At 42.5% G+C, this 23,155-nt stretch overlaps 1 protein-coding gene across 1 annotated transcript in view; it reads right to left on the reverse strand.

Moving 5' to 3' along the window:
* Positions 1 to 9,545, reverse strand: part of LOC130929245 (tetraspanin-8-like) — a 19,827-nt gene extending 10,282 nt beyond the window's left edge. The window contains exons 1-2 of the mRNA XM_057856294.1: positions 9,468 to 9,545; positions 9,212 to 9,277 (exon numbers count right to left, since the gene is read on the reverse strand). Coding sequence (XP_057712277.1) covers positions 9,212 to 9,277; positions 9,468 to 9,527 — 126 coding nt within the window. The 5' untranslated portion in view covers positions 9,528 to 9,545. The remainder of the gene's footprint in view (positions 1 to 9,211; positions 9,278 to 9,467) is intronic.
* Positions 9,546 to 23,155: the final 13,610 nt, after the last annotated feature.

Genomic DNA, 23,155 nt, shown 5'->3' on the forward strand with positions numbered 1-23,155 from the left:
TTAAGGTCAGAGATGTGTATCTCAAACATTTTTACAATATGTAGGAAGAAAAATACAATTTAACTGTCCTTAAAGAAACATTTTTTGTTTTTCACTTGGAGATGTTAGCTTTTAACCAATCTACAGTGCTGGCCAAAAGTATTGGCACCCCTGCAATTCTGTCAGATAATGTTCAATTTCTCCCAGAAAATGATTGCAATTACAAATGATTTGGTGGTAATATCTTCATTGATTTTTCTTGCAATGAGGTGAGTCATCACCTTATCGTGGTGGAGGGGTTTGCGTGTCCCAATGATCCAAGGAGCTATGTTGTCTGGGGCTTTAAGCCCCTGGCAGGGTCACCCATGGCAAACAGGTCCTAGGTGAGGGGCCAGACTAAGCATGGCTCAAAATGACCCCTTGTGATGAGAAAAATAAATGAACTCCAGTTTCCCTTGCCCGGACGCGGGTTATCAGGGCCTCCCTCTGGAGCCAGGAGGTGGGGCTCGAAGGCAAGCGTCTGGTGGCCGGGCCTGTCCACATGGGGCCCGGCCTGGCACAGCCCGAAAAGGCAACATGGGTTCCCCTTCTCATGGGCTCACCACCTGTGGGAGGTGCCAAAGGGGTCGGGTGTGCGGAGATTTGGGCGGCAGCCAAAGGCGGGGGCCTTGGCGGTCCAACTCCCAGTTGCAGAAGCTAACTCTTGGGACATGGAATGTCACCTCTCTGGCAGGGAAGGAGCCTGAGCTGGTGGGTGAGGCAGAGAAGTTCCGACTAGATATAGTCGGACTGTCCTCCACACACAGCTTGGGTTCTGGTACCAATCCTCTCGAGAAGGGTTGGACTCTCTTCCACTCTGGAGTTGCCCACGGAGAGAGGTGCCGAGCAGGTGTGGGCATACTTATTGCCCCCCGGCTTGGTGCCTGTACGTTGGGGTTTACCCCGGTAGACGAGAGGGTAGCCTCCCTCCGCCTTCGGGTGGGGGGACGGGTTCTGACTGTTGTTTGCGCTTATGCACCGAACAGCAGCTCAGAATACCCACCCTTTTTGGAATCCGTGGAGGGTGTGCTGGAGAGCGCCCCCTCTGGGGACTCCCTCTTTCTACTGGGGGACTTCAATGCTCACGTGGGCAATGACAGTGAGACCTGGAGGGGCGTGATAGGGAGGAACGGCCCCCCCGATCAGAACCCGAGTGGTGTTCTGTTATTGGACTTCTGTGCTCGTCACGGTTTGTCCATAACAAACACCATGTTCAAACATAGGGGTGTCCGTATGTGCACTTGGCACCAGGACACCCTAGGCCGCAGTTCAATGATCGACTTTGTAATCGTGTAATCGGACTTGCGGCCACATGTTTTGGACACTCGGGTGAAGAGAGGGGCGGAGCTGTCAACTGATCACCACCTGGTGGTGTGTTGGCTCCGATGGCGGGGGAAGTTGCTGGCCAGACCTGGCAGGCCCAAACGTATTGTGACGGTCTGCTGGGAACGTCTGGCAGAATCCCCTGTCAGAAAGAGTTTCAACACCCACCTCCGGCAGAACTTCTCCCTTGTACCGGGGGAGGTGGGGGACATTGAGTCCGAGTGGGCCATGTTCCGCACCTCCATTGTTGAGGCGGCCGATCGGAGCTGTGGCCGTAAGGTGGTTGGTGCCTGTCGTGACGGCAATCCCTGAACCCGCTGGTGGACACCAGCGGTAAGGGATGCCGTCAAGCTGAAGAAGGAGGCCTATTGGGCCTTTTTGGCCTGTGGGACTCCGGAGGCAGCTGGCAGGTACCGGCTGGCCAAGCGGACTGCGACTTCGGCGGTCGCCAAGGCAAAAACTCGGACATGGGAGGAGTTCGACGAGGCCATGTAAAACGACTTCTGGACGGCTTCGAGGAAATTCTGGTCCACCATCCGGCGTCTGAGGAAAGGAAAGCAGTGCACCATTAACACTGTGTATAGTGAAGATGGTGTACTGCTGACCTCGACTCGGTACGTCGTGAGTCGGTGGGGAGAATACTTCGAAGCCCTCCTCAATTCCACCGACACGGCTTCCTTTGAGGAAGCAGAGTCTGGGGACTCTGAGGTGGGCTCTTCGATCTCTGGGGTTGAAGTCACTGAGGCGGTTGGTAAGCTCCTCGGTGGCAAGGCCCCGGGGGTAGATGAGATCCGCCCAGAGTTCCTAAAGGCTCAGGATGTTGTAGGGCTGTCATGGATGACACGCCTCTACAACATCGCGTGGACATCAGGGACAGTGCCTCTGGTTTGGCAGACCGGGGTGGTGGTCCACCTTTTTAAAAAGGGGGACCGGAGGGTGTGTTCCAATTATAGAGGGATCACACTCCTCAGCCTCCCCGGTAAAGTCTATTCAGGGGTGCTGGAGAGGAGGGTCCGTCGGGAAGTCGAATCTCGGATTCAGGAGGAGCAGTAAGGTTTTCGTCCCGGCCGTGGAACAGTGGACCAGCTCGACACCCTCGGCAGGGTCCTCGACGGTGCATGGGAGTTCGCCCAACCAGTCTACATGTGTTTTGTGGATTTGGAGAAGGCGTTCGACCGTGTGCATAGGGGAGTCCTGTGGAGGGTGCTCCGGGAGTACAGAGTGCCGAGCCCCTTGGTAAGGGCTGTTTAGTCCCTGTACGACCGGAGTCAGAGTCTGGTCCGCATTGCCGGCAGTAAGTCGAATTCGTTCCCAGTGAGGATTGGACTCCGCCAAGGCTGCTCTTTGTCACCGATTCTGTTCATAATTTTTATGGACAGAATTTCTAGGCGCAGCCGAAGCGTTGAGGGTGTCCGGTTTGGTGGCCTCAGCATTGCATGTCTGCTTTTTGCAGATGATGTGGTGCTGTTGCCTTCATCAAGCCGTGACTTCCAACTCTCACTGGGGCGGTTCGCAGCCGAGTGTGAAGCGGTTGGGATGAAGATCAGCACCTCCAAATCCGAGACCATGGTCCTCAGCCGGAAAAGGGTGGCATGCCCTCTCCGGGTCGGGGATGAGATCCTGCCCCAAGTGGAGGAGTTCAAGTATCTTGGGGTCTTGTTCACGAGTGAGGGAAGGAGGGAGCAGGAGATTGACAGGAGGATCGGTGCAGCGTCTGCAGTGATGCGGACTCTGCACCGGTCCGTTGTGGTGAAGAAGGAGCTGAGCCAAAAGGCGAAGCTCTCGATTTACTGGTCGATCTACGTTCCTACCCTCACCTATGGTCATGAGCTGTGGGTCGTGACCGAAAGAACAAGATACCGGATACAAGCGGCCGAAATGAGTTTCCTCCGCAGGGTGTCTGGGCTCTCCCTTAAAGATAGGGTGAGAAGCTCGGTCATCCGGGAGGGGCTAGGTGTTGAGCCGCTACTCCTCCGCGTTGAGAGGAGTCAGTTGAGGTGGCTCGGGCATCTGGTTCGGATGCCTCCTGGACGCCTCCCTGGAGAGGCGTTCCGGGCATATCCCACCGGCGGGAGGCCCCGGGGTCAACCCAGGACACGCTGGAGAGACTATGTTGCTCAGCTGGCCTGGGAACGCCTTGGAATCCCGCCGAGGAGCTGGCTGAAGTGGCCGGGGGAAGGGAAGTCTGGGCTTCCCTGCTAAAGCTGCTGCCCCCGCGACCCGACCCCGGACTAAGAGGAAGATAATGGATGGATGGATGGAAAAACACAAAAGAGAATGGAAAAAAATGAAATCATGATCATTTTACACAAAACTTCAAAAATGAGCTGGACAAAAGTATTGCACCCTTTGAAAAATCATGTGATGCTTCTCTATTTGTGAAATTAACAGCGCCTGTTACTGACCTGTTGCGCATAGCAGGTTGTGGCAATAACTAGATCCCACTTGCAGCCAGTTAAAATGGATTAAAGTTGACTCAACCTCTGTCCTGTGTCCTTGTGTGTACCACATTGAGTATGGAGAAAAGAAAGAAGACCAAAGAACTGTCTGAGGACTCGAAAAGCAAAATTGTGAGGAAGCATGGGCAATCTCAAGGCTACAAGTCCATCTCCAAAGACCTTAATGTTCCTGTGTCTAACGTGCGCAGTGTCATCAATATGTGTAAAGCCCATGGCAGTGTGGCTACCCTCCCTAGGTGTGGACGGAAAAGAAAAATTGACGAGAGATTTCAACAAAAGATGCGGATAGTGGATAAAGAACCTCGCTTAACAGCCAAACAAGTTCAAGATGTCCCGCGGTCCGAGGGTACAACAGTGTCAACCCGTACTATCCGTCAGCATCTGAATAAAAAGCAACTCTATGTTAGGATACCCAGGAAGACCCCACTTCTGACCCAGAGACATAAAAAAGCCAGGCTGGAGTTTGCCAAAACTTACCTGAGAAAGTCAAAAATGTTTTGGAAGAATGTTCTTTGGTACAAAAGTAGAGCTTTTTGGGAAAAGGCATCAACATACAGTTCACAGGGGAAAAAACGAGGCCTTCAGAGAAAAGAACACTGTCCCCAAAGTCAAATATGGCGGAGGTTCCCTGATGTTTTGGGGTTGCTTTGCTGCCTCTGGCACTGGACTGCTTGACCGTGTGCATGGCAATATGAAGTCTGAAGACTCACAACAAATTTTGCAGCATAATGTAGGGCCCAGTGTGAGAAAGCTGAGAGGTCATGGGGTTTCCAGCAGGACAATGACCCAAAACACACTTCAAAAAACACTACAATATGGTTTGAGATAAAGCACTGGAGACTTCTAAAGAGTCCACACTTGAATCCCATAGAACACCTTAGGAGAGACCTTAAAATGGCAGTTTGGAGAAGGTACCCTTCAAATCTCAGAGACCCGGAGCAGTTGGACAAAGAAGAATGGTCTAAAATTCCAGCAGAGCATTGTAAGAATCTCAATGATGGATACCGGAAGCGGTTGTTCGCAGTTACAGTGGGGCAAATAAGTATTTAGTCAACCACTTCGGTTGACTCTTGGGTTGATACACTCCCCCCACCGCCATGCACACAACACAATCCATTTGATGTGGTGCAAAATTTTAACACATGAGCACTTCCTGACTCATTGCACAATACATTCAAGCCTTGACTTGATTCTTTTATTCTCCATACCGTAAAAGGATTAATGTTGATTATGTACAGTGGGGCAAATAAGTATTTAGTCAACCACTAATTGTGCAAGTTCTCCCACTTGAAAACATTAGAGAGGCCTGTAATTGTGAACATGTGTAAACCTCAACCATGAGAGACAGAATGTGGAGAAAAAAAAACACATTGTTTGATTTTTAAAGAATTTATTTGTAAATCATGGTGTAAAATAAGTATTTGGTCAATACCAAAAGTTCATCTCAATACTTTGTGATGTACCCTTTGTTGGCAATAACGGAGGCCAAACGTTTTCTGTCACTCAAAATCTCTCGATACATGGCCCCATTCATTCTTTCCTTTACACAGATCTGTCATCCTGGTCCCTTAGCAGAAAAACAGCCCTAAAGCATAATGTTTCCACCCCCATGCTTCACAGTGGATATGGTGTTCTTCGGCTGCAATTCAGTATTCTTTCTCCTCCAAACACGAGAACCTGTGTTTCTACCAGAAAGTTCGATTTTGGTTTCATCTGACCATAACACATTCCCCCAGTCCTCTTCTGGATCATCCAAATGCTCTCTAGCAAAACGCAGATGGGCCTGGACGTGTACTTTCTTCAGCAGGGGGACACATCTGGCAGTGCAAGATTTGAATCCCTGGCATCGTATTGTGTTACTGATAGTAGCCTTTGTTACTGTGGTCCCAGCTCTCTGTAGGTCATTCACTAGGACCCCCCGTGTAATTCTGGGATTTTTGCTCACCGTTCTTGTTATCATTTTGACGCCACGCATCTTGCATGGAACCCCAGATCAAAGGAGATTATCAGTGGTCTTGTATGTCTCCCATTTTCTAATAATTGCTCCCACCGTTGATTTCTTTACACCAAGCGTTTTACCTATTGCAGATTCCGTCTTCAATTCAGTCTACAATTTTGTCTCTGGTGTCCTTCGACAGCTCTTTGGTCTTGGCCATAGTGGAGTTTGTAGTGTGGCTGACAAAGTTGTGGACTAGGAGTCGGAACCTCTTGGTACCTCACGATACGATACGGTTTGCAATACAAAGCTCACTATAACGATGATCTGACGATACGGCGATACAACAATTATCGATACATTGGTCAGGAAATCATTTAAGGATATTCTAAAAACAACTAATAAACAGAAAAACAAGCTTCTGCTGTGAATTGGAATGAGTTTATCACTGGTAGACGTCCAATCCATTTGAATTGGGAGTTCAAACGGATTGAACGTCTATGGCCGTCAGTAGCAGCCAATGCCAGGCAATGAGGTAATTTTGGGCCATTTAAGGTCATTTACCTGTGCATTTTCAGTTACTTCCTGTTTATTTTGGGGTATTTTATGGGCCACTTCCTGTTCATTTTGTTTTCCAGAACAGAAAGTGACCTGGGAATCACCAAAATGAATAGGCAGTGACTCAAACTCAACAGAAAATGACCTGGAAATGCCCTAAAATGAACATCAAGTGACCTGTAGATGCCCTGAAAATCGGACAGAATGACTGTGAATGCTCTGGTTTCGGATGAATGAGCGTTCCCAGTCTAAGTGGATTGGGTGTCGAGCACCGTTAAGGTAGCCTTAGAGTTAACTGGAAGGTATTGGTAGCAATTTGTTTGTATTTTTTTTTTGTTTTTTAAAGCCATTGACACCTTTTTAAAATGATATTTCGATTCTTGCAGGAGGATATCGATAACCTTTTGGGATACAAAGTATCACGATATATCATCGTTTTGATATTTTGTCACACCCCTATTGTGGACAGGTGTCTTTTATACCGATAATGAGTTAAAACAGGTGCCATTAATACAGGTAATGAGTGGAGCCTCGTTAGAAGTTAGACCTCTTTGACAGCCAGAAACCTTGCTTGTTTGTAGGTGACCAAATACTTATTTTCCACTCTAATTTAAGAAATAAATTCTTTAAAAATCAAACAACTTGAGGTTTACTCATGTTGACAATTACAGACCTCTCAAATCTTTTCAAGTAGGAGAACTTGCACAATTGGTGGTTGACTAAATACTGATTTGCCCCACTGTATTTTGTCTAAAGTTTGTGCTACCAAGTCTTAAGCTGAGGGTGCCAATAATTTTGTGTAAAATGATAATGATTTAATTTTTTTTTTCTCATTCTCTTTTGTGTTTTTTCATTTAAACCAAAATAAACAAAGATATTACTACTAGAGATGTCCCGATCGATCGGCATCGATCGGGTCCGATCACGTCATTTTCAAGGTATCGGAATTGGCAAAAAAATATCGGCCATGCCTTTTTTCAATATATATATATATATATATATATATATATATATATATATATATATATATATATATATATATATATATATATATATATATTAGGGCTGTCAAACGATTAAAATTTTTAATCGAGTTAATTACAGCTTAAAAATTAATTAATCGTAATTAATCGCAATTAATCGCAATTCAAACCATCTATAAAATATGCCATATTTTTCTGTAAATTATATATATATTCTGTAAAATAATTTGTTGGAATGGAAAGATAAGACACAAGATGGATATATACATTCAACATACGGTACATAAGGACTGTAGTGGGCATTTCACTCTACTGTCATTTAAATCTGTCTATGCTGTCCTCACTCCGAAGCGTCTACTTTTTCCAAAGCTAGACCGCTAGTGAACGACGCCTTAATAATCAGACTTCTTCCTTTTTCATCTGATTTATTAATAAAATGGCCTCAAACCACTGTCCTCTTTAGACCGTAGTGAAACTACAAAAAAAAAGTACACAAGCATTGCATTAGCAACAACGTTAGCTTAGCACGCTATACAGGTTAACTAAACATAAACAAAAAGCGTCTCATACAAAAAAATAACATTTCGCTTACTAACATAATATGTACATTCTTTACAACAACCATACTTACGGACAAATCTTGTCCAAGGATCATATAAGCACAACATTACAACGTAGGCGTCAGCCCGAGACGTCGTGCAGCCATATTGAACTGGCAAGAAAGCAATAAACCATGTCGCAAAGCGACCACAAGAGTTCGCTGTTAGACAGCACAAAAAACCTTGCTTTAAAACTTACCAAAAGGCAGAATACTGTCTGAGCGGGACATGTGCGTTAATTGCGTCAAATGTTTCAACGTGATTAATTTAAAAAATTAATTACCGCGCGTTAACGCGATAATTTTGACAGCCCTAATATATATTTTAAATAAATAGTTTTCTAAATGTATTTAACGTTACAGACATAATATGTTACACTCATCCAGAGTCTTTAGTTTAGGCTTAAAGTAGGGTTATCAAATTTATCCCGATAACGGCCGTAAATAATTTTTTAAAAAATGTATCATGTTAAAATATTTAATGCAATTAATGCATGCACTGCACGAACCACTCACGCATTGTCGCGCTCAATCTGTAATGGCGCCGTTTTACCTGTATAGAGAGATAAAAGGCAGCGTAAAATGAGTAGAGTGAATTTTGGCAGCCTTTGGAGCCTTTTTTTAATTGGCTAAAGCCTTGCAATCCCTCTTCCCACGATTAGTAATATCATGGAAAGCAATGTGGGGAAGCAAGGTAGCAAATGATCTTTTACTTACCATCTTATGTTATTTCCCAACGCAGAGAAGATATATCAATTGGTAGCACTACGCACAGTCATGGTTCCACTTCCCATCATGCATTTAGGCATGGCTACAGTATCATTTACTGAAAGCTCAACAAATACACTAGATGGCAATATTTAGTCACAATAGGCAAAGTCACAAGTCTTTCAACCGTGGATCCCTCTCACAGAAAGAATGTTAATAATGTAAATGCCATCTTGAGGATTTATTGTCATAATAAACAAATACAGTACTTATGTACTGTATGTTGAATGTATATATTCGTCCGAGTTTTATTCATTTTTTTTCTTAATGCATTGCCAAAATGTATATGATGGGGAAAAATTATCGGGAATGATTGGAATTGAATCGGGAGCAAAAAAAAGCAATCGGATCGGGAAATATCGGGATCGGCAGATACTCAATCTAAAACGATCGGGATCGGGAGCAAAAAAACATGATCGGAACAACCCTAATTACTACCAAAGCATTTGTAATTGCAATCATTTTCTGGAAGAAATTGAGCATTATCTGACAAAATTGAAGGGGTGTGACGCACTGCATTGCCAGAGATTTAAACCACATTGACAGTTTAGCAAATAGGGGGCGTTACCTCATCATCCCGGTGGTAGTGCCCATGGCTGAAGAGCGTTCCAGCCAACATTAGTGCGCCTATGATCTACAAACACAACAAACTGTTTACTACATTTACGAAACGACTGACAACACACAAGTTGTGTCGTTACGGGTTATTACACAACATTTGGGAGCACTTAATAAAAAGGAAACAGTTGTCCTACACTAAAAATGTATGGTGTGTCATGGAAAAATAGTGGAACCATATGCAAAAAATAAAAAAAAGCACTCACCGTCATCAGACTTGCCACAGTGATGAAACTCCTTTTCAACCAGATGTTCACTTTCCCCATTTTGTCTGTGTTAATCCTTTTTCAGTGATACAATAAATCCAAAAGTCGAGAAATGGTGTCTTATCCACACTCGCGATTAGAAAAGTACAAAACAAAAAGGCCAAAAGACAAAAAAAACACCCCCCCTCCTAACTCGCCTGTTCTGCGAGGAAGGGAAACAGGGGGTGGGATTAGGACTGCATTGGGGACTGAGGGGTGGGGGGTGTGAAGTCAAGGATATTCGGGAAGAAAGTTGAACAGATGTGCACATTGTTCATCTATTTTACTTCATTTTTTCCCCCTGTCGTGAAGAGGGGAACTCCTTTAACACGCCTCCATCCAGATGTGTGTAAAGGGAATGCTTGCCAGCAATAATTGGACTTTGCCTTTAAGGCTAAAAAAAAGTGGAAATGAAACCTAATGGTAGAAAGAGAACAAGAGGAACGCGCTGGTGCGAGTTGGTTCCCTCGCAGCCATAATAAAGCAAGCATTGTCTTGGGTTGATACACTCCCCCCACCGCCATGCACACAACACAATCCATTTGATGTGGCGCAAAATTTTAACACATGAGCACTTCCTGATTCATTGCACAATACATTCAAGCCTTGACTTGATTCTTTTATGTCCATACCGTAAAAGGGAATTGCCTGAAGTAATGTTGATTACGTACAGTGAGGCAAATAAATATTTAGTCAACCACTAATTGTGCAAGTTCTCCCACTTGAAAATATTAGCGAGGCCTGTAATTGTCAACATGTGTAAACCTCAACCATGAGAGACAGAATGTGGAGAAAAAAAACAGAAAATTACATTGTTTGATTTTTAAAGAATTTATTTGCAAATCATGGTGGAAAATAAGTATTTGGTCAATACCAAAAGTTAATCTCAATACTTTGTTACAGGGGTCGCGTTAACCGAATATTTTCCGTCGTTGACCGGTTTTTTAACACGGTGATCATTTTGACAGGTTGCAATTCACACCCCAGACCACAGGGTGGCGAGTGAGCATATTAATTCGCTATTGTCTCTCTTGATGCATGACGTCGTTGGCTTTACTCGGAAAAATGTCAAGGCAACTGAGTGTTTGCCTGGCACGGCCAGACTGTTCTCCCTGTATTTATCAAACACTGAAAGAAAAGTCTGGGACCCAGCCTCTCGAGTAGGTACTAAATCAATCGACAAATCAGATTTGTTTATTTGCGTGACTTGTTCTTCACGAGCAACGTCACTCTTGCGCGCCGAAAGTCGTCTCTACAACAACACGGATGGCGGACGGGAGAGCCGAGAATATGTTCCATTCCACGGTAAATTCAGTTTTAAATGAGCACATCGACACGAGTCATTGACAACAGTCTGTCTCGCGCTAGCCATGTTGAATAAACTCCGTTCTCCTCGTATGTTTACTTCCCTCGTCGCTTTGCTAACGGCACGTCTGCCCGTCACTGATTGGTGCACTCCGCTGTCTGTTTGCCTCTTGTTAAGCTTGTTCGGACAGAATATTAATTAAAAATGAATGAAAACTAAATACTATTGAATATGTCATTATTATCATTTTAAAAATGTAAGTGACCGGTAAAAATAGATTATGACCGGATTTTTATGACACTGTCAGTCAGAATGACAGACAACGAAAAAGTCTAGCGCGACCTCTGCTTTGTTATGTACCCCTTGTTGGCAATAACGGAGGCCAAACATTTTCTGTAACTTTTCACAAGCTTTTCACACACTGTTGCTGGTATTTTAGCCCATTCCACCATGCAGATCTCCTCTAGAGAAGTGATGTTTTGGGGCTGTCGTTCGGCAATACGGACTTTCAATTCCCTCCACAGATTTTCTATGGGGTTGAGATCTGGAGACTGGCTAGGCCACTCCAGGACCTTAAAATGCTTCTTACGAAACCACTCCTTTGTTGCCCTGGCTGTGTGTTTGGGATCATTGTCATGGTGAAAGACCCAGCCACGTCTCATCTTCAATGCCCTTGCTGATGGAAGGAGATTTTTACTCAAAATCTCGCGATACATGGCCCCATTCATTCTTTCCTTTACACAGATCAGTCGTCCTGGTCCCTTTGCAGAAAAACAGCCCCAACGCATGATGTTTCCACCCCCATGCTTCACAGTGGGTATGGTGTTCTTGGATGCAATTCAGTATTCTTTCTCCTCCAAACACGAGAACCTGCTTTTCTACCAAAAAGTTCTATTTTGGTTTTATCTGACCATAAAACATTCTCCCAGTCCTCTTCTGCATCATAAAAATGCTTTGCCTGGCACAGACAGACTATTCTCCCTGTATTTTTCAAACACTGTGAGAAATAGTCTGGGACCCAGCCCATTAACGGCCTCTCGAGCAAGGTACAAAATCAATCGTCCAATCAGATTCGTTGATTGGCGTGCCATGTTCTTAACGAGTAACGTCACTCTTGTGCGCCGAAAGTCGTGTCTACAACAACACAGATGGGGTACGGGAGAGCCGAGAATATGTTCCAATCCGCGGTAAAACCAGTTTTGAATTACCAAAAACACATCGAAACAAGTCATTGACAACAATCAACATGGCTCGCGCTAGCCATGTTGAATAAAATTCTCCATTCTCTGCTCACACTAATTACTTGTCGCTTTAACAACGTCACGTCTGCCCGTCGCTGATTGGTCCACTCCGCTGTCTGTTTGCTGTGGCTTGCTCCACCCTCGGAATTTGATCCGCCGGACGGTCGCCAGACTCAATCGCTGGAACAGCAGTGAGTCTGGTATACCAGGCAAAAAAATGCTCTCTAGCGAATCGCAGACAGGCCTGGACGTGTACTTTCTTCAGCAGGGGGACACGTCTGGCAGTGCCGGATTTGAGTCCCTGGCGGCGCATTGTGTTACTGATAGTAGTCTTTGTTACTGTGGTCCCAGCGCTCTGTAGGACATTCACTAGGTCCCCCCGTGTGGTTCTGGGATTTTTGCTCACCGTTCTTGTTATCATTTAGACGCCACGGGGTGAGATCTTGCATGGAGCAGATCAAGGGAGATTATCAGTGGTCTTGTATGTCTTCCATTTTCTAATAGTTGGTCCTACAGTTGATTTCTTTACACCAAGCGTTTTACCTATTGCAGATTCAGTCTTCCCAGCCTGGTGCAGGTCTACAATTTTGTTTCTGGTGTCCTTCGACAGCTCTTTGGTCTTGGCCATAGTGGAGTTTGGAGTGTGACCGACTGAGGTTGTGGACAGGTGTCTTTTATCCCGATAATGAGTTAAAACAGGTGCCATTAATACAGGTGACGAGTGGAGCCTCGTTAGAAGAAGTTAGACCTCTTTGACAGCCAGAAATCTTGCTTGTTTGTAGGTGACCAAATACTTATTTTCCACTCTAATTTGGAAATAAATTCTTTAAAATTTAAACAATGTGATTTTCTGTTTTTTTTTCCACATTCTGTCTCTTATTGTTAAGGTTTTCCCATGTTGACAATCACAGGCCTCTCCAATCTTTTCAAGTAGTAGAACTTGCACAACTGGTGGTTGACTAAATACTTATTTGCCCCACTATAATAATGTCTAGAATCCCTCTAGGGCTTCAAATATGGCAGAGAAAAATATTTATTTTAAAGAAAATTGTGTTTTTCTGTATCACCTCAAGTAAAAATCTACACATTACTTATTTCCTAAGAGTCTTCATATTACGATTAGTGAATCATGTTTGAAAGCTTCGAGAGGGCAGACCTGCCGAGCAGAAAACCATCTGTGCAACACGTCATCTTGGTATTTGGTTTACTCCTTCACATGTCATGTTTACATAAACAATTAGGGCCACATGCTTTTTCACAATCTTCAAATCTGAGTGTGTGTGTGTGTTTATTTTTGTCGTACAGGAGATGTATTAGTGAGTTCAAGGGTATTACAATGCTTTTATCACATCTTGGAGGGCTGCTGGACCAAGTAGATTCACAAAAATCATGGCTCCAACAAGAGAGATGTCTCTTGAGACCAAGGAGAGGATTATTAAACTTCTTAAAGAAGGTAACGCGTATGGTTTCCAAAGATGTGGGCTATTTACAGTCAGCTGTATCAAAAATCTGGACCAAGTACAAACAGCATGGCAAGGTTGTTAAAGTTAAGCATACTGGTAGACCAAGGAAGACATCCAAACGTCATGACAAACAACTAAAGGCCGTATGTCTTGAAAACAGAAGATGTACAACAGTACAAATGAAGAAGAAATGGGAGGAAGCTGGAGTCGAGGTATGTGACAGAACTGTGCAAAATCGCCTAAAGGAAATGGGATTTTCATACAGGAAAGCTAAAAGGAAACCATCATTGACACTAAAACAGAAAAGAACAAGACTGCAATGGGCTAAGGAGAGGCAATCATGGACTGTGGATGACTGGATGAAGGTTATTTTCAGTGATGAGTCAAGAATCTGCATTGGACAAGGTGATGATGCTGGAACTTTTGTTTGGTGCCGTTCCAGTGAGATTTACAAAGATGACCGCCTGAAGAAAACAGCAAAATTCCCTCCTTTATGATACGGGGCTGGGACTACACAAGGAGGATCGTGGGTAGAGGTTGACATCAAATATGCCACCTGACAGTCCTCTCCGTCAATCCCATTATATGTTTTTCTCCTTCAGCCCTTATGTTTTGTCCTGAAATCACAGTGTGGATTGGCGCTTTCTATCTCTCACATTATTGCAATTCTAACAGGGAGCGTTGTGGCCGTGCCGAAAACGGTATCATGAAAGAACGAGAAGTTTTCTTGTGTTATTTTTAGAGTTAGGTCAATCATAAGAGAACAATCAAAAATTTAACCTGGGGTATGATAAAAATCTACAACCCCTTCACCTGTTATCAATAAAGAATCAATTAACTCTCAGGTGTGTATAAAAAGAACCCCACTGCTTTAGACTGCCACATCAACTGCAACCTGACCTCTGACAAGATGCCTAAGATTCCTCCTGAGACCAAAGTGTAGATTGTCAAGAGCCTGAAGACCAGATCCACTGCAGATGTGGCAGACACCTTCAATGGTTCTCAGCGTCAGGTACAGAGGATAAAAAAAAAGATATGAACAGACTGGAGATGTTTTTGACAAACCCAGGTCAGGCAGACCCCGCGAGACAACTGCTCGGGAGGACCGGTTGTTAGCTGGAAAATCCAAAGCCAGCCCTTTTTCCACTGCAGCAGAGCTCCACGAGACCTGGACACCTGAAGTCCCTGTGTCAACCAGAACAGTCTGTCGAATTCTGTCTAGGAATGGCCTCCATGGTCGAATTAGTGCCCAGAAACCAGCATAAACAAAACACAATTAAAAAACCGTATGGCATTTGCCAAGGCCCACAGCCAGTCAAAAGGATGGACGCTGGAAAACAGGTAAAATGTGAATTTTTCCAGATGACTCTTCCATTGAATTACACCACAGTCGCCGCAAATATTGCAGGAGACCTACTGGAGCCCGCATGGAACCGAGATTCACTCAGAAAACAGTGAAGTTTGGTGGTGGCAAAATCATGTTCTGTTGTTACATCCAGTATGGGGGTGTGCAAGAGATCTGCAGGGTGGAAGGCAAGATAAATAGTCTGAAATATCAACAAATCTTAGCTGCCTCTTACATTCCTAACCATAAAAAGGAACAAATTATGCAGCAGTCTGGTGCTCCATCGCATACTTCAATCTCTACCTCAAATTTCCTCAAGGCAAAGAAGATCAAGATCCTTTAGGACTGGCCAGCCCAGTCACCAGACATGAACATGATGAAAGAGGAAGCATGGAAGACGAAACCCAAGAATGTTGATGAACTCTGGGAGGCATGCAAGACTGCTTTCTTTGATGTTCCGGATGACTTCATCAATCAATTGTATGAATCCTTGCCGAAGCCTATGGAAGTCATACATAATATTACATTTAGATCTCACAGCACCACTACTTAATTCCCTTATGTTATGTAACATATTTTTGTATTTGAAGTACATTTTTTGTTCAATTTTCACACTACTTTCTGTGGGCGGGAAAACTTTTGTCTTGCCAAAATTTGACATTTATGTCTTCATTAAATGATAAATCTTTTTTCAGTGAAACAAATATATTTTTGTACATTCACCATCATTTGGGAGGGTCTTAGCTTCATATGAGCCATTTTTGAAACCAATTGAATAATTAAAAGACAGGTTATTAGGGCCCGAGCACTAAGCGTGCGAAGGCCCTATTATTTTGCAATGGATTATTATTATTATTTATTTATTTATTTATTTTTTCAGGGCAAATGAAAACGGCCAATATGGAGGCCTGAACATGCGAGAAAAGTCACGAAAATTTGCACATACAGTACGTGCGGAAAATTGTAAATTTCGAAAATTTTGCAACATTGAAAAAAATGTAACAAAATGGCTCAGTGGCGCCCCCTTGAAATTTTAAAATTGGCCTATAACATTAGGGTCTGTCAGCGTAGAGCAATGAAATTTGGGGAGTCTATACCTTGTCCAAAACCGCTCCAAAAAAGTATTGGCACCCATATTCATATAGAGCCATATAGACCTTTTCACAGAAGGAGTTAGTTGGATCATCTTCAATATTGGTGAGACTATTCAGGAGACATAGGAGATCTAAAATTTTCAAAATGGTGCGTTTTCATTTATGGGTCTGACCTGGGCGTGGTGCCAAAGTCGGCCATTTTTTCAGCAAAATGACAAATTCAGTAAATGACTAATAGCTCCTTGACACAATGTTCAATCTTTTTCATATCTCGTATGTATGTGTGGGATCCCACCCTTAGCACGAGTGCATTGAAATATTACTCATTAGGCCTAGCGCCCCCTAGTGGGAACAGGAAATGCCTTTTTTTACAAAACTGGTTCCTCCTCCAAGGAAAAAAAATCTATTCACCTCAAACCTGCATCAGGGGAGCCATAAGACATGTGTTCAGGTGCCTGATGAAAAATACTGAGGTTTGGTTGAAGCAGAAGGGTCCAACAGGAGACGTGAACATGACTGAAGCCATTTCGTCTCAACACAAGTTTTGAACAGGCATAACTTGGAAGATCTACAACATATCTGTACCAAACATCTCGTGCTTGTTGAGTCATACTCTGAAGGGTCCTGTAGGGGTCATTTGCATCAACCCTACAGTGCCAACTATTGGCAATAGAAAGTCACTCGTTTTTCCAATACATGTCCAGTTCTTTTCAGGTTGGTCATTGTAGTTTCAAGACCTTTTGAAATACTTATTTTACAGCCCATGTCCACATGTCTCTGTCTGTTGCTGTGACGACCCTTTGTTCGCAATTAAAAGGAAATAATTTTTTTCAGAGACTCAGGCAGCTTATAGAGCCACAGAATTTGGCACACTTGGTCGAATTGGCCCAATTAGAAGATTCATTTTGGTTTTGAATAAGGGCTTGGCTGTACAGCTCAGTAGTGGCTCCTTTTTTGTAGTACTCTCTCCAATAGGGGTTTTTATCGTTTAGGTGTGTGAATGTAAAGAGGCGACTTTCGAGCATGTTAGGTTCTAATGAGATGATTAGAGAGGACGATCTGCCACCACCCTGACCTGCACACTGTCCGAGTTGCGCTAGATTGCGAGGGCCCGTTCAGTCCTGCTTGAGGGCCTAGTTAACAATTGTTTCTACAAAACAGATAAGCGACAAGACTTTTGTCAGGGACTGTAATGCAAAAAAGGTTGATTAAAAGTTGGTTGGGCCATTTTTAGCTTCCCCACACTATACACAAGATTTTTGGCATCTGCCATGGGTGTTAAACGGCCCAATGCGGTGTTTCCTAAGAATCTCTGCTGATTCATCATTTATTTGGACACAGCCTGTAATTGTTTTGGGAATACATGACTTCATGTGCTGAATATTTGCTCTGCCCACACATGTGCTGCCTGTGTTCTTTCTCACAGAACACAATTGGCACCTAAAATTCAAGAAAAACACAGTGAAGGTGTCCTTAAGCTACTCTGCAGATGTAATCCCAGTCAACTCCCGCTCACCCTGGACCCTCAGCGAAAAGAGTGCATTGGAAACAGCTATCTAAGCAGAAGCACATTAAAATGATCAACATGCAGTGCAGAGGAAGTTATGCAAGCATTTGGAATGGCTGAAGTGTCAGGAATTTGGAATCATTTATCACGTGCATTCCAGGACTTTATATTATCTTTTTCTAGAACATCTATGGCTTATTTTAACTTCTTTTCAACACTGTTATCAATTAGTAAGGGATAGTGGGAGTGTGATGGGGAAACCACTCCAGGACACAGACGGGATTTATTATTGTTGGTGTCTGTGATCGGTGTCTTGATTTATCACAAAAATGTCAAAACAGCTGTGACAGCGGTGTTAGTGACATTGAGTCGAACTCTAATTCCCTTTAAAATAACAATGCCGCACAATGTACACAATATGCTTTGATTGTTTATGCATTAATCACTTGAAAAAACAAATTCACATCAGTGAAAGAACTATTACTAGAAATGAAATCAAAGCCTAAATTTATCAAAGAATGAAGTCATTTAAATGTATTTAAGTAATTATATACTTTTAAGTAAAAAGTGAAAAAAAATATTTCATGACTACATAGGTGCTGTGTCCTCTTATCACCGCTAGATGACAGTAGCATCATTCCAGAATTTAAGGATGGATTTACAATCAAAGTACTCTCTAGAAACTGCCACTTGTGTACAGCATCTCAATAGTTACTTCACCTTAATATACCGTAAATTTCAGAATATAAGACGCTACATTTTTCCCTCATTTTGAATCCTGCGGCTTATTTCTTGATTTATTTGGGTTAATAGCAAGGGCATATGTTTGGTCTCAATGTTGGTAGGGACGATACAGTGTATCACAAAAGTGAGTACACCCCTGCAGATATTTAAGTATATCTTTTCATGGGACAACACTGACAAAATGACACTTTGACACAATGAAAAGTAGTCTGTGTGCAGCTTATATAATAGAGTTAATTTATTTTCCCCTCAAAATAACTATAAAACTATAAAATAAATATAAGCTATTAATATCCAAACCCCTGGCAACAAAAGTGAGTACACTCCTTCGAAACTACATCCATCCCTGAATTTCCAAATTGAGTACTGCTTGTCATTTTCCCTCCAAAATGTCATATGACTCGTTACAGGAGTGCTGTCAGCATTGCTGCAGATATTGAAGAGGTCGGGGGTCAGCCTGTTAGTGCTCAGACCATACGCCGCACTCAACGTCAAATTGGTGTGCGTGGCTGTCACCCCAGGAGGAAGCCTCTTCTGGAGACGGTACACAAGAAAGTTTGCTGAAGACATGTCAACAAAGCACATAGATTACTGGAACCATGTCCTATGGTCTGATGAGACGGGCGGGCTTTCTTGTGTGTGTGTCTTGTGTGTTTTTCCCATCTTACCTATTACTTATAAATCCAATTCAATTAAATTAAATTCAGTTTTATTTGTATAGCCCTGGATCACAACAACGTTGTCTCAAAGGGCTTTGCAGAGGCAATATGATGCACAATCAGAAACAGCAAACGAAGCAACAAAGATGAATAAATAAATTCAAGTCCAGGGTATCCCCGATCCTTAGACCCTCCATGTCGGCAAGGAAAAACTCCAAAAACTCCAGAGTCTTCGGGAGAAAACGAGAAACCTTGGGGAGTACCACAGTCAGGAGAGATCCACTCCCAGGACGGATAGACAGGAAGCCCCAGGACCGCTAATGGGTATTAGCAGGCGAGGTTACAGTCCGTAAAAATGCGGTGGAGTAAAGGAACAAGAAGAGGTCCATCTAGCCAGATAAGACGGGGGTAGCAACGAGGACGTCCATCCAGCTTGGGGTCCGGACAGTCAGGAGGCTGCAGCTGAAAAATAGCCCCTCACCAGAGGGGAGGGGGGAAAGGGGACACCGGGTGACTAGTGATGAAGAGACTAGACAACTAGATATTAACAATGGAAAATAGAAATAAAGTAAGATAAGTGGTAGGTAGAGTGAGAAAAAGGAGATAGAACTCAGGGGCTGTACTTCCCCCAGGTTTATAGCTTCTAGTGTAGCTTAGACTAAACTTTGAGTCTACTCCGACTTCAACTAGCCTGACCATAAGCTTTGTTATTATATATTAGCTGGAAGCTGATTCCATAAAACAGGGGCTTGGTGGCTAAAGGCTCTAGCTCCGACAGTACTTTTAGAAACCCTGGGAACTACCAGTAGACCTGCATTCTAAGAGCGGAGTGTTCTGTTGGGGAGGTATGGAACCAGAGCATCGGAGAGATAAGATGGCCCCAACCCATTAATGGTCTTAAATGTAAGAAGGAGGATTTTAAATTTAATTCTAAACTCGACTGGAAGCCAGTGAATGGCCTGGAGCACAGGGGTGATGTGCTCTCTTCTATTGGTTCCTGTTAAGTCTTGCTGCTGCGTTTTGGACAAGCTGAAGACCTTTTAGAGAACTTTTAGGACAAGCTGCAAGTAGGGAGTTACAGTAATCCAATCTCGATGTAACGAACGCGTGAATGAATTTTTCTGCATCGCTTTTAGATAAAATATTTCTCATTTTGGCTATGTTGCGCAGGTGAAAGAAGGCCGTTCTGCAGGTTTGTTTAATGTGAGCTTTAAACGATAAGTCAGGGTCAAATAAAACTCCTAGGTTTTTAACTGTGGTGCTGGAGGCTACACTTACGGTCTCCAGAGTGACTATCTGGGCAGCTAAATAGTCTCTCACACTTTTCGGGCCTATTATAAGGACTTCTGTCTTTTCAGGATTAAGTAGAAGATAGTTAGTGCTCATCCAGGTATTTATATCTCGGACTCCAATCTAATCCAATCTAGCAGGCCTGTCACATGCAGGATAACGACATCAACAGTCACTTCAGATTTTCCACTTGTGGAAACAGGTTCCGATACCGTGTCAGGTTCCGTTTGTGCATTGGTTGAATTAGACACAATTACAGCAGGACTGCTTGTTTTTGACACATCCATTAAGCCAGACATTTCTGGTATAATTACACTGCTATAATCATCACAATCAATTGACAGTTCTGGAGTAGTGTGTTGTTGTTACCAACAATTGATCCACATGGCGACGCCAAACACCCTCAGCTGTCTGAACTGTGTAGGAAACAGGCCCAGTTTGAGCAATGATGGTGGCAAGGGCCCACTTCTCCTTACTCTGATAACTCCGGGCCATAACAGAGTCACCAGGTGCAAAGACTCGTGTAAATATCCCATAATACAGTGAGGACAGCTGCGGCTTATACTCGAGTGCAGCTCATCGATGAACAAATGTTGTTTTGAGTCAAATTTAGTGGGTGGCGGCTTAGAATTAAAATCATTAATTAATACATAGCCACTAAAGAGGTCCCTATTAAATGGTTTATGATTGCACAGTTTTACTCAGAGAAAAAAAAAGTAGTTTTCATGTTTATGTCACTTTTGGCTCTCTATAAATGTTCTGGCTTGTTTTAGGGGTGGGTGGGGATGTATTTGGACCCATGACACATGTCACTGGTACATTTGAATCCAAAACCCAGTTCTCTTTGAATAAATCTTACATAATCCTTTTCATATCTACCGCCGCTTTGTCACAAGTGTTCCTTGTTGCCATGACACCACAAGGACGAATAGTGTTTGAAGGGCAAATTGAGGGGAGGGTCAACGAACCATTTGAATTAGACCAAATCTCTGTAAAGAATGAAACCTCCCATACATGTAGTATATATATTGTGCAAAGACATAAAACATATATAGTGGAAAAAGCTGGGCTGAAAGCAAGATTGATTGCCTTATTTTGTGGAGTGGGAGACTGGGATACTTTCATGAAATTGCTATTGCGCACAGACAGCCAAAACAACAGGCTTGTGTGTTACATTATTTGAGTAAATATTAAAGATTTTGCCCTTTTCCATCTATGAAGTAATAATTAAAATTAACAAGCAGGCATGACAACAGAGTATCACGTACTGTTTTTTTTGCTCTTTTAACAAAGAATCCAGACAGTTTTATTTCCATATCAATGAAAAAATGGGGGATTTAAGCATTTATTCACAATATTTTTTGCCAGAAAAGCTTTGTTTACATCAGGCGGCCACTAGCCTTATTCGCTAACATATTAGCATTGTGCTTAGACATATTTACGGAAAATAAATGCTAAATGCACATGTTTTTTACTTTTAACCAAGAATCGAGACTCTTTCACATCCATATCTATGAAGAATTTGGGGATTTAAGCATTTATTCACCAGAATTTTTGCCAGAAAAGCTCTGTTTACGTCAGGCGGCCGCTAGCCTTATTTGCTAAAAGAGTAGCATTGTGCTTAAAAATATTTCTGTAAAATAAACGCTAAATGCACGTTTTTTTTTTGTTGCTTTTAACCAAGAATCAAGACTGTTTTATGTCCATATATATGAAGAATTCGGGGATTTAGCATTTGTTCACAAGAATTTTCACCAGAAAAGCTCTGTTTATATCATGCGGCATAAGTACAGTCCATTTACCATTATTGGCTAACAGATTAGCATTGTGCTTAGACATATTTACATAAAATAAACGCTAAATGCACTTTTTTTTTTTTTGCTTTTAACCAAGAATCAAGACTGTTTTATGTCCATATATATGAAGAATTCGGGGATTTAGCATTTGTTCACAAGAATTTTCACCAAAAAAGCTCTGTTTATATCATGCGGCATAAGTACAGTCCATTTACCATTATTGGCTAACAGATTAGCATTGTGCTTAGACATATTTACATAAAATAAACGCTAAATGCACTTTTTTTTTTTTTTTTTTTTTTGCTTAAAACCAAGAATCAATAAATTTTTATGTCCATATCTATGAAGAATTTGAGGATTTAAGCATTTAGTCACAAGAATTCTCACCAGAAAAGATCTGTTTACGTCAGGCGGCCGCTAGCCTCATTCGCTAACAGAGTAGCATTGTACTTACTTACTACTATATACGTAAAATAAACGCTGACTGCACAGGTTTTTTGCTTTGAACTAAAAATCGAGACTGTTTTACGTCCATATCTATGAAGAATTCAGAGACTTAAGCATTTATTCACAAGAATTTTCACCAGAAAAGCTCTGTTTACGTCAGGCGGACGCAAGCCTCATTCGCTAACAGAGTAGCATTGTACTTAGACATATTTACGTAAAATAAACGCTTAATGCACAGGTTTTTTGCTTTTGCTTTTAACCAAGAATCGAGACAGGTTTACTCCCATATCTATAAAGAATTCGGGGATTTAAGCATTTACTCACAAGAATTTTCGCCAAAAAAGCTCTGTTTACGTCAGGCCGCCGCTAGCCTCATTTGCTAACAGAGTAGCATTGTACTTAGACATAGTTACGTAAAATAAACGATAAATGCACGTTTTTTTTTTTTTTTTTTTGGCTTTTAACCAAGAATCGAGACTGTTACACGTCCATATCTCTGAAGAATTTGGGATTTAATCATTTATTCACAAGAATTTTCACAAGAAAAGCTCTGTTTACTATTCACTACTATATAACTAACTATAGAACTGTATAATGACAATAAAGGGCTATTCTATTCCATAATAAGTTGTGATTGCATATAGACTTTATTAATAGTCTATTTATAAATTATTTAAAATTGATTTTGCATGTTTTCCTCGAGTATTAAGTTTCTGTTGTGAAAATTGAGTGATTTATTTTATTTATATGAAAAAAA

The sequence above is a fragment of the Corythoichthys intestinalis genome, chromosome 13 (assembly GCF_030265065.1).
Source record: "Corythoichthys intestinalis isolate RoL2023-P3 chromosome 13, ASM3026506v1, whole genome shotgun sequence".
Classification (NCBI taxonomy): Eukaryota; Metazoa; Chordata; class Actinopteri; order Syngnathiformes; family Syngnathidae; genus Corythoichthys; species Corythoichthys intestinalis.